The 18,877-nt window shown below is 53.5% G+C and overlaps 4 protein-coding genes across 4 annotated transcripts; 2 read left to right on the top strand and 2 right to left on the bottom strand.

The window, feature by feature from the left end:
- Positions 1–31: 31 nt before the first annotated feature.
- Positions 32–4,452, bottom strand: B0H65DRAFT_338963 (UDP-Glycosyltransferase/glycogen phosphorylase). The gene is made up of 3 exons (XM_062823611.1): positions 3,465–4,452; positions 2,383–3,408; positions 32–2,328 (listed from the first exon to the last, which is right to left on the bottom strand). The coding sequence occupies exons 1-3, from the start codon at positions 4,340–4,342 to the stop codon at positions 135–137; spliced, it is 4,098 nt and encodes a 1,365-aa protein (XP_062677129.1). The 5' UTR covers positions 4,343–4,452; the 3' UTR covers positions 32–134.
- A 607-nt stretch (positions 4,453–5,059) lies between these two features.
- B0H65DRAFT_480498 (Alg9-like mannosyltransferase family-domain-containing protein) lies at positions 5,060–7,371 on the bottom strand. Its single transcript, XM_062827581.1, has 3 exons — positions 7,029–7,371; positions 6,521–6,970; positions 5,060–6,467 (listed from the first exon to the last, which is right to left on the bottom strand). The coding sequence occupies exons 1-3, from the start codon at positions 7,048–7,050 to the stop codon at positions 5,212–5,214; spliced, it is 1,728 nt and encodes a 575-aa protein (XP_062677128.1). The 5' UTR covers positions 7,051–7,371; the 3' UTR covers positions 5,060–5,211.
- A 37-nt stretch (positions 7,372–7,408) lies between these two features.
- B0H65DRAFT_480496 (F-actin capping protein beta subunit) lies at positions 7,409–9,041 on the top strand. Its single transcript, XM_062827580.1, has 3 exons — positions 7,409–7,711; positions 7,868–8,310; positions 8,460–9,041. The coding sequence occupies exons 1-3, from the start codon at positions 7,680–7,682 to the stop codon at positions 8,852–8,854; spliced, it is 870 nt and encodes a 289-aa protein (XP_062677127.1). The 5' UTR covers positions 7,409–7,679; the 3' UTR covers positions 8,855–9,041.
- Positions 9,042–16,225: 7,184 nt separating this feature from the next.
- On the top strand, positions 16,226–17,538 carry B0H65DRAFT_512602 (uncharacterized protein; the record flags this gene model as incomplete). Its single annotated transcript, XM_062828586.1, has 3 exons — positions 16,226–16,427; positions 16,535–16,835; positions 16,914–17,538. 3 exons carry the CDS (start codon positions 16,226–16,228, stop codon positions 17,536–17,538), a joined length of 1,128 nt encoding a protein of 375 aa, XP_062677126.1.
- Positions 17,539–18,877: the final 1,339 nt, after the last annotated feature.

Here is an 18,877-nt window from a genome sequence, read left to right as displayed (position 1 = left end):
CGTTGCACGAGAAGACTTGCCTTTTTCACTTCGGCTTTGGAAAATCTTCTCTTGACTTTTTCGAAACTGAATATTTAACATCCCCATAACTGAACGCAGCTATGAAACAAAACAGCGATAGCACAAAATATCCCTTACTGCCCCTTGGCATCTCTCTGACCACTCATCCTCAAACTTTCCTCAAGCGCCCTTCTAAACTCCTCCTCCTCATCGAAATCCCTATCTTCCATTTGGATGGGTCCATGGTGCGTATCAGTTTGTCCTTGGCCTTCGCTTTGAACTTGCTCCCGACGTTGCTGCGCCTGCGATACTTCCACTGGAGCTTGTACCTGGGTTTGGCCCTGGGTTTGACCCTGTCTCTGACCACCTCCACTTCCACTCCCCTCACCACCTCCAAGCCCCCTTTGACTCGTCCCGCCTCTGAACCGCTCCTCAGCTAAACTCTGCTTTTTCACCCATTCCAACACAATCGCCTCCTCGTTCTTCTCCCTTTCCTCCTGCTCCCTTCTCTCTCTATCCATTCTCTCACTTTCCTCCAGTGCCTTCCTCATCTCTTCCTCCTCCTCGGGATCCTCACCTGTCTCTCCATTGTTGGGCGTGGTTGGTGTGGCAATCGGAGTGAACCCGCTGAACTGACGGGCTGGCAATGGAGGAGGCACGCCAAAGGTGTAGGCAGACTTGGATGCCTCGATCGCCTTCTGGAGTTCCTTCTCTTCTTTGGCGCTCATAGTTGATTGCTGATACATCTGGGCGCGAATACTTCGCTGAACGGCCTCTTCGATTAGAGCTTGGTGCTCCTCGTCTGAAATGCCCGTGAAGTACTCATCAATCATGGCTTGCGCAAGCGACGATTTCTCAGGTGGGGGTTGGTGTTGGTACTCGGCCGAATATGCAGGGGGTGGTGCCCCTGGGGATGCCACATCTGCGGAAGAGGGAGGACCGGATGCTGCTTGTGGCCAAGCACCAGGAGGTGACTTGAGCTCTTCATACCTAGCTGGTACGGATCCATCATACTGCGGCGGCTGCTGGGCTTGCCAAGTCGTTTCATGCTGCATCTGAGCAAGACTGAGTCTGATAGCAGCCTCGATCTGAGCGTCTTCCTCTGCGTCACCCCTGGACGTCTGCTGAATCGAAGCTTGAATAGCCTTTTCCAGTTCGGCATCATTGCTCGCCCCAACAGCAGCAGCCACTCCGCTTCGAGCCTGTCCCTGACTAGAGCCGCTACCCGCTCCTCCAGCCGTCGTGCCAGGTGAGGCGACTCCTTTTCCTTTCCCTAGAACATCTGTTTTCACCCAGTCCCTGAGACCTCCTTTAGCTGGATCTTCCCATCTCTTCTGTTGCCACCTAGCCACCACATCCTTCACCTCCTCTTTGGTCGCATACTCGATCTCCTCTCTTCCTTGCTGCGCCCTGGCGGCAATGATATGGTTCACCCAGCCACCGCCTCTTAGCAAGTTCCTGACCTCCGCATTGAGTCCTTGCATAGCATAGGCTGGAATTGACCAGAACCCAGCAGCGGGCTTCAGCGCAACTCCACCAATACCCTTCGCGAATCCCTTAAGGAGTCCCATGGCACCTTCCTTCTCTGCGCCCCTCATGGGTTGAGTTACTAGACCTGAGATTCCGTCAAACAGGCCAAACCCAAACTCCTTGGTTGCAACTCTTAACCCGGAAGCGAAGTCCGTTACCTTCTCTTGAGGTCGAACCGTGTCGTCGTTATATAAGCGGGGAGCGTTGCGAAAGCCACGGGCAAGACCGAGACACACGTTCATGGGCATCTTCATACCCGTGTCGACAAAGCGACCCACGTTCCTGCCTGCGTCGAGAACCGTCTCATAATTCAACGCCTCTAGGTTCAACTGAGGGCTCGCAGCCCCAAAGATGTTTGCTGTGCCACCTGGTGTTGATGGACGCTGACCTCCGCTTGCAGAACGTTGGTTGGACGAGCCCATGGAAGAGCCTTGCCTGCTATCGGATGCTGAAGGTACGGGCCTCCCCTTGCCCTTGGCACTAGATGACGGCCTGGATGCCTCTTCAAATGTGGGAGGGAAGTAAGAAGACCCTGATTGGCCTTCGGGGCTGAGGGCTCCGCGCGCCTGGGGAGACGAAGCCTCGTGAGCTCCGTCTGCTGGTGTATCCGACCCTGAACCCTGCCCGTTGCCGCCAGCAACGTTGCTAGCTCTTCTACCCTGGTTGGTCTTGAAGATCTGCCTGGGAAAGTCGGCAACCGACATGGCCATGGTTCCAAGGTCCTCTACCAAAGCTGCTGTGACAGCAGAGATGGGATCCCATGGCTGACCATCGGTGACGTGCTCCTTGGCTCGGTACCTGCTCGTCGTTAGTGCTCGCGCAGGCTTTTCTCCAGTATCGATATGCACTTACAGCTTCAGGTCGGAGTACTTCAAGAACCCTTCCCTAACCAACACCTCCGCAGCAAACGAACTCAACCTGACCTTTGTCCTCCTAACTCTCCACGTGGCAACTCTGCTGGGTGACAAGCTGCACCGCATACCATCAACCTCCAAGAACTGATGAAAGCTCTTGCCGCCTTCATCAGCTCCCTTCTCCTCCTTGATCCTATTTCCGAGCTCTTTCGCCCTAGCAAGTGTCTCTGGCTTGAGCGCTTCTTGAATAGCTGCTGCCAAATTGTCTGCTGTGAGCTCCTTGTTCGGAATGGGCTTCGGTCCAGCACCAGCCTTGGCAATCATGGCTCCCCAGAACGGCTGGTCGCCAAAGAAGGGAACCACGACGGTAGGCTTTCCAGCCTTGATGCCTGCTGCGCTGGTACCTGCTCCTCCGTGGTGAACCACGGCTGAGACACGGTTGAACAGCCAGTCGTGTGGACAGTTGCCGAGCATGAAGTATTGATCTGGGCGGGGAGCCCAATCTGCTTGAGTGATGTCTTGGGTGAGGCCGATGCCACCCCATCCCTTTGAAATGAGAGCGCGAACACCAGACTTGGCTACGGCACGGAGGATAAGACGGGTCAAGGCGTCGGGGTCATCGACGACGATGGAACCAAAGCCGATGTATATTGGAGGCGGACCAGCAGCAAGGAATGCGGCAAGATCGGGTTCGGGGGTATAGTTGGTCGCCAGGTCAAGGAAGTAGAAACCGGCTACGCTGATCTCCTGGGCCCAGTCGTTGGGCTTGGGGATCAGAGCTGGAGACCAACAATATGTTGTCGGTATGCGAAGACGGTTGAGTAGTCCTGGTGCCCATAGCAGAGAAAGAGGTTCGAGGTCGAGCACCTTCTCTCTGAACCGGTTGATCACGTCCCCTAGACCCTGCCAGGTCATCATCTCCACTAGGGCGTAGGAGATGTAGTTGGTGATAGCGACGTCAGCGTTCGAGGACTGGATGTTGGCTAGAGGGTGGGCGAAGGCCTTTGTAGGCGACCAGGGCATTCTGTAACATCTCGTTAGCCAACCATCCACATAAAAACAGTAAAACGCCGAACTCACGTAAACATCATATGCAACGGCACCCCCAACTTCTCCGCGCAATGAATATGCGCAAAGCTCGGTGGATTCGCAATGATCGCATCCGCCACAAACGGCTTCCTCCCCATTCCTACTCCTGCATCTCCCGACACCGTCCACCCATCCTCCCCGATAAATGCGCCCTCGGCATTCCTATCCCCCTTCTTCCACTCCTTCGGCGCCGGTCCCGTCCCATCCCCCGCCTCAATACAACTCCTCCAACACCCCATCAACACCTCATAAACCCCCTTCCTCCGCTTCGTAATCTCCCCCGTCTTGATCGCATCAAACCCCGGCATCAAACCAGGGTGCTTAACCATAAAAGCCATCAACTCGGCTGGATCTCCACCAATGCTGAAAAACTCCAATCCGCTCTCCTCCACAAACTCTTTAAACACCGGATGCGTAGCAACCCGCACCCGATGTCCATACGTCTGCTTCAACGTCTGCCCAAGGGAAACAAAAGGCTGCACATCCCCCCTTGATCCCACAATCTGGATCACCACATTCAATCTGGGCGGCGGCGTCTGCCCCGGTTGCCCGCCCAAGCTGGCGGGGATGTAAGGCGGTGGAAGAGGACCGGTGGCGGGAGAGGGAGGTTGCCCGAGGAGTTGGTTGCGTAGGGCGGGAGCGAGAAGTTGCGAGAGCCGGTGGTTCTTTTCGGAGATTTGGATGTTGATGCGGCCGTCTTCGGTAAGAGCTGCGCCGGCTTGGAAACCGGCTTGCGAGAGGTTGAAGTGATCTAGGGAATCGCCGTAGGCTGGGGGAGGGGGTGAGGTTGGGAGGGGAGAGCCGGGTGGGGAGGGGGCCGAGGGGCGGGAGGAGGGCCCGGGTTGCGGTTGTTTTGGTGGTTGGGCCATGATGGTGGATTGAACGAAGGTTGTGATGTGTGTTTTGGTGTTTGAGATTAAGGGTGAATAGTGTTTAGTGACAAGTCCCTTTGGAAGTGAATAGCCTCTGATATGACGAGTTGTTGATGAGTGTCTTTCACACTTCCGTTCACCCGCTTTTAGGAAAGAGTTGTTGAATCTCGATGTCTGAATCAGCAGTGTCGATAAATACTGATGGTAAATGAACCGCAATGAGTTCGCCTCAAATGATCGTGACTCAATCAAAAGTTGAAAGTCGAGGATGCGTCACTCTTCTGCCGCCTTACAATCCAGACGCAAGAAGAGGGGTTGTCGCGTCGTTGTTGAGGAGACAGTTGAATGAGGGGCTCAAGTCTCGTTGCACGAAGCACGTGAGAAAAACGAAAGGAAGTTTTGGTCCGACTGGATATCGGCAGATTCGCAAGCGCCGTGGTGGATTTCAAATAGACTCTTTCTTGAGTCCTGATTGTCGGGTATGTTGTTGTATGTTCGGGTGAAGAAGAAGGAAGAGTGGTTGGATGGATTTAGACGAGCAAGAGATGAAGCACTGAGGATGCCCAATTGGGTAACTGCGATAGAGCGGGTTTGGGGCTTAGACAGGGGCTCGCGTGGCTCCCGTCGCCTGTAATTGGCCGCCCCAGCTCTGATGACGACGAACTTGTGGCGAAGGAGTTTGGGGGAAAAGTTGGAAGGGACAAACTGCACAGCCTTTGTGTCTCCTCATCGCTCCTGGTGCTTGTCTTTCTGCCGCGTAATGGCATACGCGTATTTTCGTTTGAAGCTTCATAATCTATACTTATACCTGTCTCTTAAACCGATGCTGTTGGTTTACTTCAAATCCTATGAAAACGTTGCAATCGCTAATTGTTAACAACTGCCCTCTTGGCATCCTTGTCCCTTCTCAAGATGTATATCCTGGGGGCCATCCTCGGACCAACCCATTTCCCTCCTGTAATTGCCTTCACGCGATTCTTCCATCGCTCAACTGAAACCCCCTGGCCGACTACGGGAACGTCTTCTGGTACCTTGTCCTCCTGCGCATGGCCATTCATGGACACCTCAATCCCACCATATCCCTTGACCACACCAACCGTCTCCCAGTCATCCCCCTTAACCTTCGTAGTATCCTCAGCCAAGACGTAATCGAACCGTTTCCAAAACTCCTCTTGCGCAAGGACAGACTCGTTCTCGGTCTTGTCCAGCGCAAGAACCACACTGTTCCCGGGATTCTTCCTGACAATCTTGCCCTTGCTAGGAACAGCCGATGCATACCCCGTAGCCGTCCCAAACAGCGTGACGCCCGTCATGCAAGACAGGACGTCGGCATGGACAGGCACAACGGCCGAGGATGAACTAGACGCAGCAACCTCTGCCTGTACCGTGTCGCGCAAGTACGCGAGCGCTTCGCCGCCGGGGTAGTTGAGTGACGAGATCACCAACATGCCCGTGCTAGCAACAAATGACACGGCAATCGACCCAAGCAAGACGCTCCAAGTCAAAACGGCAACCGTCTTCCCCGCCTTGATGCTCCTCCTAGCGATCCAATCCGCCCCCAGCGCCGCCGCACCGGTAAGCGAAGGAACCACGTAGAAGATGAACCTCGCTTCCTTATGCGGCTGCAGCGAGTAAATCGCCACAAACAACAGACTCGGCACCAGCAGTCCCTTCACCGCCGGTCTCACCGCAGGCTGCTTCCACGCCACGGGAATCATCAAACCCCAAGTAAGCGGATTCACCAGCAGTCTTGGGATGGCAGAGACAAAGTAGTACCACCACGGAGAGGTGCCCCACTCGCTGGAGTTTCCTTGCACAGCGTTGAAGTAGAAGCCCCAGAGCTCGGGCCAGAGGGGTTTCTGCCAGAAGTAGGAATCGAGAGGGACGGTCATGATGAGGGAGACGATGACGGCGACAATGAAGTGCGGAACTATGCGCTCCAGAGAGGTGGAGGGGACGACAAAGAGGAGCTGGAAGATGGTGGTGAAGAGGAGGAGAGCAACTTCGGAGCGGAAGATGACGCCAGCCATGACGAGGAGGGAGATGGCGGAGCGGTGGCGGCGGTGGATTAGCTCCGGGGGTGCTTGCGGGTTCGGGAGGAGGAGGGCGGCGGCGGTTGTGGCTGGCATATGTCAGTTTCGGATGTTGTTGTTGATATGAGGGAGGGTTACTTACTCAAACCGAAAGCAAACATGTTCGGTAACGTCCTCGACGCGTAAAAGATGACATGGAACTGGCTCGCCTGCAAAAGCAGGTACCATCTGGCTGCCGAACGTCCATAGGCACGTCTGAAGTTCCGCGCAAACAAAAGGAGAGCAGCCGCGTTGGCAAGACCCAGCATGCCTCTCACGATGGTTTGGGCATGATCGAAGCCGATGAGGTTGACGATGGGCTGCCCAAGTCCTGCCAAGACCACGGGGCCAACAAAGGTCCGAGGGACGGCACCGGGAAAGGTGAAATGGTCATAGTTCTGAGATAGCCTGTGGTAGGCATTTTGAAGTGGTGTTCCGTACACGAGGATGTCGTGGGTAGCTTGTATGTTGAAAGACTCTTCAACCTTGGTATAAGGGGCGATAAAGAGGTGAAGGAGGATGAGGGTCGGGATGAGGAGGGAGAGGCCCAGATCTGGCTGGATGGTAAGCCGGATGCGCAAGCAAGTGTGCAAAAAGGATAGGCATCATACCTAAAACCGATAATAACTTCATATTTTCTGGCTCGGGTTTTCACCTCATGTTTGAATGTTGATACCGAGATAAAGAGCTCCCAGATTGGGTTGTTGTTGACAGTTGCAAGGGGGTCGCCGGTGAGGCAAGATGAGTTGGCTATCGTTGACTTGGTACAATAAATATCAATGACGAAGGACAGACATCTGAGAAGATGGTACGGAGATGGTATTATCATCACCTAGAGAGAATTTAAACCATTGACAGACATCCCTATGAGGATGGTGACACGAAAATGGCTTCAGAATACCTAACTGACGAGATCTATTGCGGATTATGGATGCTCATCTTGGTGAATGCTTCCTGACACTCATTATTCTGTACAAAATCATCATCAGATGGAAACAAACAGTGCGACTGGCCGTGCATGAGCCCCTGAAACAGCAACTGAACAACTGGGAACCCCACCACGTTGCCTCCGCACACGCACCGGAGCTCTCAGTGGAGGTTTCATAGCAACCCGACCTGGAACATCCCCGCCAACTCACCAGCTAGGAACCAACACTAGCACCTGCCTCCATCACCCGTCGCGCCGCCATTTCGACCTTCACCGAGTAAACAAAACAAACAACGAGAGTATCAGGAACACCGACCCAGAAAACACCGTCAAGATGGCGACCGCAGACCCCTTTGATTCCGCCCTGTAAGTTCCCAGCGGGCCCTGCTCTGCCCCTCCTCCACTCAGATCTACACCGATCCGCCAACCGCCAACTACATCACCACCAACATCACCACCAACACCACCACCGAGCGCGCGCAACACCGGGGCGAACCCAAGCTAACCGAATGATCCCAACAGCGACCTCCTCCGCCGCCTCAACCCCAAACACACGGCCGAGCACCTCAACAACCTCATCACCCTCGCCCCCGACCTGACCGAAGACCTTCTCTCCTCCGTCGACCAGCCCCTGACCGTCAAGCGCTGCAAGCAAACCGGCCGCGACTACCTGCTATGCGACTACAACCGCGACGGCGACAGCTACCGCTCGCCATGGAGCAACCAGTTTGACCCCCCTCTCGAGGGCGGCAATCAGGGCGGTAGTGGAGGAGATGGTGAAGGTGATGGGGGAGAAGGTGGTGCTGCGGGATCAATCATGCCTGGCGAGAGGGTGAGGAAGATGGAGATCAAGGCCAATGAGGCGTTTGATGTGTACAGGGAGCTGTATTATGAGGGCGGTGTTAGTTCGGTGTATTTCTGGAATTTGGATGATGGGTTTGCGGGGGTGGTGTTGTTGAAGAAGTGTGAGTTTACTCCTACTCCGTCGTTTGTTTTGGGTTGAAACTGCAAGGAATGGATGGATGGGACGGGCCGATGCGCTTGCTTGTTGCGCTGTTGTCGGCCAGTCTACATACACTATTTGGACGTCATGCTAACTCCTACGGTTGAACAGCCTCCCCAACCAACCCCTCCTCCTCCGGCGTCTGGGACTCCATCCACGTCTTCGAAGCCTCGGAGCGCGGCCGCACCTCCAACTACCGCCTCACCTCGACCGTCATCCTCTCGCTGGCCACCAAGGGCAACACGCTCGGCGAGGTCGATCTCTCGGGTAACATGACGCGCCAGGTCGAGCAGGACCTGCCCGTCGAGAACGACGAGAGCCACATTGCCAACATTGGCCGCCTGGTGGAGGACATGGAGCTCAAGATGCGCAACCTGCTGCAGGAGGTCTACTTTGGCAAGGCCAAGGATGTCGTGGGCGATCTGAGGAGTGTCGGATCCCTGAGCGAGGGACAGAGGGATCGCGATGCGCAGATGGAGATTATTGGGAGTATGAGGAAAGCGTAAGCCAGCCACTTGAGGTGGCTGCGGTGACAAGGGGAAATGGTGGCAAAGCGAGCGGAATGCTATTGCAGTGCGATTAGCAGGCGTATTTGAAACGTATTTTTGAGAGAGGACGGCGAACATGTTTCTGCTAGGTATACTCATATCTCTCTAAGCAAATTCTAGTAATAATTCATCACAAAGTTGTCCACATAGGTCTCACCGACCAGCCCAGCCCCCGCAGACCGATTTCCCTCAAGCTCAACAGACTCAACAGATTAGAGACACCCAAATACCCCCGAGTAATGCAACACACCCAACGCCATATCTTTCAAAACGGGATTTCGCATGACCATCGATTCCCGATGCTGCGCACACCTCGAACTCCCACCAAGACATTCATTCACTTGGAATTGCTCCTGATGGGCCCAATTACCGACTTTATGAGATTTGGTGGTGAGACTTGCTTTGGTACCACCACCATTTGATTCAGTTCACTGCTCTGCCTGCCGAACTGAAGGGGATGTTGAAAGAGTTTCAAGGGTTCGTCTCGTTTATGGAAATTGTCCGCGCGATAGTACCGTACGTTCGTTCACCGCTAGAGCGCCTCGCCTCCGGATTTACGATAAGGCTTTTCGTACCACACCACACCACCCCAAGACCGACAACAACAAAAGTGACTCGAGGGTGAGTGACCGGGGAGTAGCGAAATCGGGATTCGGCAGGATCGATGTTCGGTTCTGCTCTGCCGGGGTGTACTAGTCTATCTAGTAAGGGCTTTGATGGCCTTTGGTTTTAAGATGGTAAGATGGGAGGACAGACAGGGGTGACGACGGCCATGAATGACTGACTTGCGGACAAAATACCTACTCAAACTCAACTCAACTCAATTTGGAGTTTTGCTATCATCCTTCGCCAGGAGCTATCTCCGGCAGGAGCTATCTCCGCCATCGGCACCGGATCTACGCTCGCGAAAGCACGAGATGAATATCCCCCCCAAGGGCCCAAGGTTCATCATCGACTTGACGAGGGTCTATTCTAATCGAAGAGAAATAGCCCAGGGGTATGTACGAGCCGGACTCCGGAGCTGCGTCCGCCTCCGTCATTCTTACTGTCCAATACTGGTTTGTTTGTTAGCTCGAGACCTCTGGTCAACTTCCCTAGGCTTTTTTATATTTAATCTATTCGTTTCGTTCCATAATCAAAGACGTGATCTTACCTTGAACATACCATTTCCGAAATTCAAATATGTCATATTGAATCTTATTAACGCCTTTCCGATCCGTACCTAGCCATTCAATTTATACTTATAAGGTTTAGGACAATTCGGAATAGATCTCGTCCAATATACACTACCAAGAGTACCAAGCTAACAAACCAACCAGCATTACATGATACACCACATTCATCTACATACTACGATCGACAACCCCCATACCCCTACATATATCTGATACTACAGAGTAATGGGCATGTGGAGTACGTAATGGGGTACATACACTACTTATGGGATCGATCGAGGGAGAAGCGAGGCTGAAGATGATCATTATCGCTAAGAAAAGCATCGATGCCCATCCATACAGCTAGCTAGCTGTCCAGCTGTCCAGCTTTCGTCATAGCTGAAAAACGAAGGGTGTGAATTATCCACCCGAGCCACGCGAGCCTAGCTGAGGCTTAATGAGGATCGACGTAATGCTGTTCCGAAATACCGGGACCCTGGAACCCCCGGCCCTCCACTTCCCGGTGGGCAAGTGGGCAAGTGGGCGGGCGGTGAGGATACATAGTCATCGACGAAATGCTTTGAGGTTTATCATTCAGCTCGCGAGTGGGATCGACGAGATCACGTTAGCAAGATATGTACCACGGTACGCTCCTAGCTGAGTAGGTCCCAAGCTGGGATCCAGAAGTTTGGTAAATACCGAGTCTACGAGCTAGATCAACTTTCGGTGAAAACAAAACCCCCTTGGAAGCATGAATGGAAACATGGCTTCAAGTATGTATCATTGAATACTGACTGACTGGATCCCGACCGAGGAGCTGGAACCTGCCTGCCTGCCCGTGTAAATCACTTCCTATGTATATCGCTATATGCGATGATGCCCGGGAATAGCTGATATCCGGGGTTTATCTAGGTACTCTTTAGCTCCGGAATTCGGATTTGGGAAGCTGAGGACAGCAAGCAAGCCTCTCAAAGGAGGAAGTGCAAGCGAGCGATAAGAAAGGTGAAGCATGAAGTATGTATGGGACGGGGGACGTGAGATGGATGTACAATACCGTGGATCATCATCCACAACTCGGCCTCAGGGCCCGGCTGGGCACACGGGTCACATGGGACGGGATGAGGGAACATCGCGCGGTTGATTAGGTAGTCTGATGATGGTGAAACCAAGGGTGCCACGTTTTTTTCTCTTTGATTCATCTCTTCTCTTCTCTTCTCCCACACGACTCCGTTGGGTTCATGTGATGGATGCTACGCCATTTGATGATGATGAGGTAAAGAGTGTCAACAATTGGCAAGTATACGACGGACCTGACTGGATTGGACTGGGATAGATCGACAACATCGAATCTCAAGCTCTTTCAACCGGCGGAATGTCCGAGAGCTCGCTACTTCTGCCTACACTGGGAAGTTTAAGCTGGTTCGCAAGACGGGCTAATTTGGCCCGAAAGGGACTGAAGCCTTGTCTCCCGTCCCCAGCCGCAACTTTCGATTGAGACAGACAGGATTCCAAATGGGGAAAGCAACATCATACCACTCTGCTATAAACTCTGCCGATTTTGGAACGTCAAGATGGGTCTTTGTTCGAGCCCTCCTCCTCCCTTGGACCCTTACATCATCCCGCTTGCCCGCCCGTATACGGGCCGTACGAGTGTGAGACATACTTTGTGTCACCCGAGCGGTAGCGGTAGGGTATGCATGCGGCAAAATCGGAGTTCGACTTTCGACAGACAGCAAATCTGAGCGGTTATTATCGGGGCGGAGCTCACTCCGGTCTGTTCAGTCGGCGCTGGGTGGGTCCGGTGTGCTCGTGGTAAAACGTGTAAGTAGAGATGGAGGAGAAAATGAGAGATGACGCGTACGAACGACTCGACCGGACCTGTCGCCGTGAGACTGAACCGTTTCTTCGGTATCAGTCATCAGTGACTACAGTAAGACGGCGCTGACCCCGGTAGGACCCCGGCAGGACCCTTCGTAAAGGAGCGTGTTAAAAGGAAGAGCTAGACAAATACGCGTGGGGCTTCCAAACATCGGAGCTACCGCCGTTAGACCGACCCGACTCTTTGGTACCGAGATATCACCGTCTGGGCTTGCGAGGGTTTGGCTTGGCTTGGTGTTGCCATCTTATTTCACGGCTCGTTTATGAGAGCCTTGTCTGGCTTCTTCCGGAAACGCGCCCAGCAAGCTTGCCTGCTAGGCTTTAAATGGGAGGAGGAGCGAAGTGGGCTGTCCCCTTGACTTTTTGAAGAGCTCGAGGGTAGTCGATGTGGGATGTATGCAGTAGTGTTCTGTAGCTAGACTTCGAGACCGTTAACGGCGTCAAGACCAGCGGGGAAGACTGGGAGACTGAGAGACGGGTCTGGACCCCCCGACTAAGACCCTTTCAGTTTTCGATGACCACATTTTGGACCCAACAAGCAGACTTGCTTGCGCACGTGCATTAGTGAGGCTAGATAGACGAGAGAAAAGATGATGGGAGATATTTATAATTGACCGAACGGCTGAATGTGGGAGAAGAGGGAAATGAGATGATGGAAACTTCCTCAGGTCAAGCAAGCCCTTCGGCAGTTGTTGCCGCTGTGTACGATGTTTGCTCATGACGACCCCCGTTCGATGCTGACCGATGCTGACGTTGTCGTGCTTGTCTGTCTGTGCTAACGCGCTGGTGGTCCAACTTGGGCGCCTTGACCGAAGCCCACACGCCCTGTCCTTCAGCTGAAAGGTACATGCCTCCTTGTAAAGTCGTATTTGAGATTTTGAGGCACTTGCCTTGGCCGAGATGGGTTTGGATTTTGGTACTTTGGGAGCAAGCGAGGCCATGTGAGACGAGGCGAGTAAGGGACAAACGGGTTGAGCATCAGCGTTGTCCAGCTCGCGTAAATGCGCTATGCAGCAGGGAAATTAAGCTGTGTAGTCGTTGGTTGAATCCCGAGATAACTGGAGAGAAGAGGAAGATTGAGACACGGGTTGGGAGCAAACAACATCCATTGCATCGATCTCACGTCGGCGATCGCCCTTGGAGGCTGGCACGCACGCGGCTAGCATGCTGCGGTACCCGCCATCCGTTCGTTCGATGTTCGCTCTCGCTTGTTTCTCGTGTCCCGTTCGGTCCAGTCTGAAGCCGTCTCGTCTCGTCTCGTTTCGTCTCATCCGTTTCCCACGTTCCCCGTCGAGGGATGCGCGAGTTGTGATTCGAAGGGTCAAGGGACAAGTGTTCATGCGTCAAGCTCTGTTTCGGTTTCGTCCTTTGAACCCCCCGACCCCCGACTCCAGGAAGATGCATGCATGCGCAAAGCGGAATCGACGGGTTCCCACTCCGGACGGACTGGCCGGGAGCCATTCAATTTCTGGAAATGTTGAAGAAGACTTCTGGAAGGCTGCGTGGTGGGCGGTAATTGGACGTTCTGTGGGATAATGGAAGGGTGACAGTGAGTGAGTGGGTGTGTGAAAGGATGATGGTGGCGAATTTGCGATGGTTTTTTTTCTGTTGTCCTTAGTGCTTACCCCTGAAGCAACGGCAGCACCGAACAATTGGCACCGGAGCGGGTTGGCGGGAGCGACATCGCGGCTCGGCTGGAGGAGGAGGAAGACGGAGAAGGTTGCTGGAAGTGGAAAAAAAGGAAGGAAAAAAAAAGCCGCCGCCGTTTATCAAACCCCTGAATATCCGCATCCGCACCGCACTCCGCAGTCTCTAGCAGTTTAACACACCAATGGCCGATGACGGCATTGACACCGACTAGCTCAGTCCTTGACATTTTAGCCTTTTCCCGTCTCGTTTAATGTCTTTGTTTTGGAGTGGCAGATCATTGTTGAGTGGGAGAGAATCGGGAGAATCATTGCTCCCGGACAAGTCGTTTGAGAGTCGGGAAAAGGGGAACGGCCGAGGGATGGAAGGTTGAGGCTATCATGATGCTACCCACCACGCGACCATCTTGCAGACGTAGCTGCATATCGAAGCTGTACGTTAAATGAGATGCTCACAAGTTCGCTGCAGCCAACCATTAGCTTCCATTGGTCCATCCATTGCCTCTTGCTCTTTATTGTCTTGTCTCTCATCTCATTGTCTCTCAACACGATTCCCTCTTGTCCGACGTGGGCGCCGAGTGTGCAGAATCTGGTTTAGCACATTCCTTATCCGAGGCTCTGTCGGTCTTGGTATCGTTCGCTTCTCTGGGTCCTCTAGTGTGGCTGCTTTAAACCTAGACGACGACGGGTTGCAGTGTGTCTCGGCAGCAGAGACCGGCCTGCGTCGGAGTATGGTGCTGAGATTTTAATGCGATTTTTAACGACCTCAACTCCAATATTGTGGCTGTATCGTTTCTCACAAATATCATGATGCCAAGACCGTCTTATGACTCCGACTCCTCCCAACAAAGTAAGCACTGGCTAACGGCCAACCGTCCCTGCTGCCATTGCCATGGTTCGGTCCAAGAGGACAAGGACTCCGGAGTCGTTTTCCAGGATCGTGTCGTTGTGCTGATGCGAGTCCGGCCGAAGCGAGAGACACAAAAAGCCCTCTCTCAACGGGGGGAAACGGAGGGGGTCGTCCTTTTAGAGCCCTGGACAGTGAAGCCCTGGACAGTGAAGCCCTGGATGTATGATAGCGAGTGATGGCCATGTGAACATGTTTGAGGCTGTCCATTCCATGATGCTTCATGCTGACCAAGGTTGATGTTGATGGACAGTTGCGAAACGTCCTCATTTCATTGTGCATTTTGCCCACTTGTACAACTCTTTTCTGGAATGCGGGACGGATGGATTGGCATAAAGATCCCACTTAAAGCCGAGAAAGTGGTGCTCCGCCGCGGTGCCTGGTCGTTCCTGGTTCAAGCTTCGGTTCCTGGCGAGAAAAAAAGCAGTCGCTGCTGGGTCGCTGGGTCACCGGGTCACTGGTCACTTCGTTGCGGGCGTTCATCCCGTCCTTCTTTCGTCTTGTCTTTCTTCTAGGTTTCCGTCCGTGCCTCGATCCACCTCCGTTTTGTGCACTTTGGATCTTCTTGGCATCGGTGATCTCTGATCTTTGACATCAAGATAGTCAACAACACCAAGGCATACATGAAAAGGCGAAATTAGCACAGACATCCAACCCTTGCAACACACACACACAAACAGTCTGTCGGAAGGTGACAAGCCATTTGCAATCGAGTGGAGGAGTGAGGACGGAGGAGCCCGTCGTAGATCTCCATCCACCGATCCAGTTGCCTGAACACTAACTGGGCCGTCCACTGGCACGCCACCACTACTGCTGAGCTAATCCATCTTCCGGTGCTAGCTGCAGAGCCGATCGACTGGATAATTTGCCCAACTTCACTTTTTTCGTCTTTTTTTTCCTCCACCACCCACCGTCCACGTCCACGGCTCCAGTCCCGTCCCCAGTCCCCGGTTTCCAATTCCCTATTTTATGGAATCCCTCTACCCTTAAGTTTTTTTGTGCTCACTTCACACCTCAACAACAGGGACCGGCACTCTTTGCTTTTTGCTCTCGATATCTGTCTCCATCTTCCCATCTCCAGTTGTCGTCTATTTATCTGCCCCGGAGATTCATTTTCATCTTACAAGCGGATATCTGACCCATCCTCCACCCCAACCAAAAAAGCAAAAGAGACCCATCGCCCAACCGAGAGCCGCACTACTCTATCTCTACTCCAGCAGTTCCAGTTTCGCTCCTCTCTCTCCCAGGTTCTCCCGACTTTCTCCTCCTCGTCAGGACCCTCCCCCTCACTCTCGGCTGTCACTTGGAAACTCTGTTTGTGCGGTTCGCCAATCGTTCCCAAGACACATCCTTCCCAGCAGGGGTTTCCCGACAAGCAATCTCAGGGGAACGAACCACCAATTCGACCCTCCTCCTCTCTCTGCACACGCCTTATCGCGTCCTTGCTCGCAATCTATATACGTCGGGACATTGCGCGCCGTGAAAGGAGATAATATCAATTTCTTCTCCAGTAGCAAAAACACACGGCGCTGCCAGCGAGCGAAGCGTCCAGCAAACTTACACCGGCACTGCGGCAATCGAAGCCCATTTTTTCGACCCCGCGCATTGAAGTGGCCCCCCTCATTTTAGGAGCCAACAAGAACCAACCGACGAGAAGCGAAGGATCTCCACGACAACACACCACACATCTTCGCAAGCAAGGAGCAAACACACACCCAAACACCCACGTAAACAAGACGACAAGATGGCCGAAAAACCGTCGGTCCTCATCATCGGTGGTCTCGGCTACATTGGCCGTTTCCTCGCCCTTCACATTCACAAGAACAACCTCGCTTCCGAAGTGCGCGTTGTCGACAAGGTCCTGCCCCAGCTTGCCTGGCTAGCGCCCGAGTTTGAGGAAGCGTGCGCGGGATCCAAGTTCATGCAGGCGGATGCGAGCAGAGAGCGTACGTGTTGTCCAACCCCGACTCCGACTCATTGGGATTCACCATCCCTGTTCCCGCGTTGCGTATTGTCCACATCGGATGAAATTGACTAACGCGCGCGCCCACAGAGTCTCTCCAACGGATATTTGACCGACCCAACGGAAAGCAATGGGACTATGTCTTCAACTGCGGCGGTGAGACGCGCTACTCACAGGAGGACGAGGTGTACAAGCTGCGCTCGCTCGAGCTGTCGCTAGCCGTGGGAAGGGAAGCCGCCAAGCGGGGTGTCAAGTGCTTTATCGAGCTGAGCACGGGAATGGTCTATAAGCCGGACTCATCGCCAAGCAAGGAGCAGGACAAGCTGAAGCCATGGAGCAAGATTGCCATCTTTAAGCTGCAGGCCGAGGAGGAGCTGGCCAAGATTCCAGGGTACGTTTTGACTTGACTCACCTGCTGACCACCAGTCCGTGTATGCGCATATCGCTGACATCCTTTCCTTCCATCCAGACTCAACCTCGTCATCGTCCGTCTCTCCCACGTGTACGGCCCGTACGCGTCGCAATGGGTCGCGACCGCCCTCTGCATGGCGCGCGTCTACCAAGCCCTCGGGTCCGAGATGAAGTGGCTGTGGAACAAGCACCTCTGCACCAACACGGTGCACATCCACGACGTGACGCGCGCCCTCTGGCAGGTGGCCGAATGGCACTCAGCCGGCAAGGCCAAGTGGGACTCGGCCAAGATGGGCCCCACGCCGACCTTCAATGTGGTCGACAAGGGTCACACGACGCAGGGGACCATGGCGGACCTGATCGGCGACGTGTTCGGCATCAAGACGGGCTTCCAGGGCACCATCATCTCCCAATTTGCCAAGATCCACCTGCACGACGTGGTGGAGGACGTTAACGACGAGTTGCTAGGCCCTTGGGCCGGCCTGCTCGAGGACGCGGGGATAACGAAGCCCGGGCCACTGACGCCCTTCATGGAGGAGGAGCTGATCAAGGATACAGACTTAAGCATGGACGGGTCGCGGCTGGAGGAGCTGGTCGGGTTCAAGTATGAGAAACCCCAGATCAACAAGGAGCTGTTGCAGGAGGTTATCGAGAGCTATAAGCGCATGAAGTGGTGGCCTTAAACATCATGACGAAGAAAGGGTTATCGATGACGGAAGGGGTACAAACACAAATGGAACATTTCAAAAAATCTGCCGGAGTTTATCATGTCTTTTTTTTTTTTTGGTCGTTTTCGGTTGGTCTCGGTAGTTCGGGGGTCTGTCTGGTTTCGGGTCGCGATGCGTTATGAAGCCTTTTGGTTGGGTTGTCGGTTGGTTGGTCGGAGAATAGGATCTAGCATGGAGGGATGTCATGGAAGGGAAAGGGAAGAGGGGAGTTGAAAGTGAAATCATCGTCGTCGTCATCATCATATATCTAGGGCAAAGGCTGAAGCCTCCCAGGAAGAAGTTGTTGCGAGTTGCTGGACTGGAGCGAAGATGGTATGGTATGATATGGTACGGGTTAATGTACTATTAGGATATCCGTTTTAATTAGAGTCAGTTGTTGTTGTCATTGCTGAGGTACCGGGTCTTCGTCTCTATGAGTCGGTGGTCGGTGGTCGGTGGTCAGTGATGGGAGGTAGGTGCTGGGGACTCGGGACTCGGGACTCGGGTCTGAGTGTGGGAGGGAGAGGGGGTTTATATAGTTGAAAGGTCCAATACACGAGGAATTTGATGACAATGAATCTGACTGTTGGACTTGTTGACGCCGATGTTGGTGACTCGACTGTTGGTGGTCGCTCGGTGGTGGTTGGTGTTGCATCATGTCGGTTGGTGGTGGTCATCCATCTCCAACACGAAAACCCCCACAACAATGAATTTGGTGTTGAAGACCAACACCAACATACTCAACCGGAAACAAAGAAACTATTCCGACCTTCCCAACGCCAAAGGTTGCTCCAACTTGCGCCCACTCCTGGTCTTGTGGTCTTGAGAGCTCTTGCGGTATCCAACTCGTCAACCCTACCCTAAAAGCTAATGACAACGTCCCCTCGGTGATGGTGTCGTCTTAAGTCTTGACTCTTGGCTACCTTGGTATATCCCTTGGTGGAAAGGTCGAAGGTGGTGAACGCGAATCGTTCTCAAGCGACTGTGTTCTGGTCTGGGGCGACTGTGTGGGGCCATACAAATCTCAAGTCCACACGGACCACAACTCTAACCACTAACCCTAACCCGGGTGAACGAATTCACATGTCACGAGAAAGACACCTCGGAGAGTGATGACTCGGGAGTGGCTTGGGGGTCAAGGGTAAGCCATGGGGGAGGGGGTCTAATTACCCCGCATCTGCCTTTTGTCAGCGCGACTGTTGGATTTTGTTCTATTCCAGTTGAACGAATTCCGACATGAAATGTTGTAAATATCAGACGTTTCTGAAGCAAAACTAAACGCTTTTTTCTTTTCTGGTGATATGTACATACGTAA

Source organism: Neurospora tetraspora (genome assembly GCF_033439725.1).
Source record: "Neurospora tetraspora strain CBS 560.94 chromosome Unknown B0H65scaffold_9, whole genome shotgun sequence".
In the NCBI taxonomy this organism is placed as follows: Eukaryota; Fungi; Ascomycota; class Sordariomycetes; order Sordariales; family Sordariaceae; genus Neurospora; species Neurospora tetraspora.
This window is presented reverse-complemented; position numbering and strand designations above follow the sequence as displayed.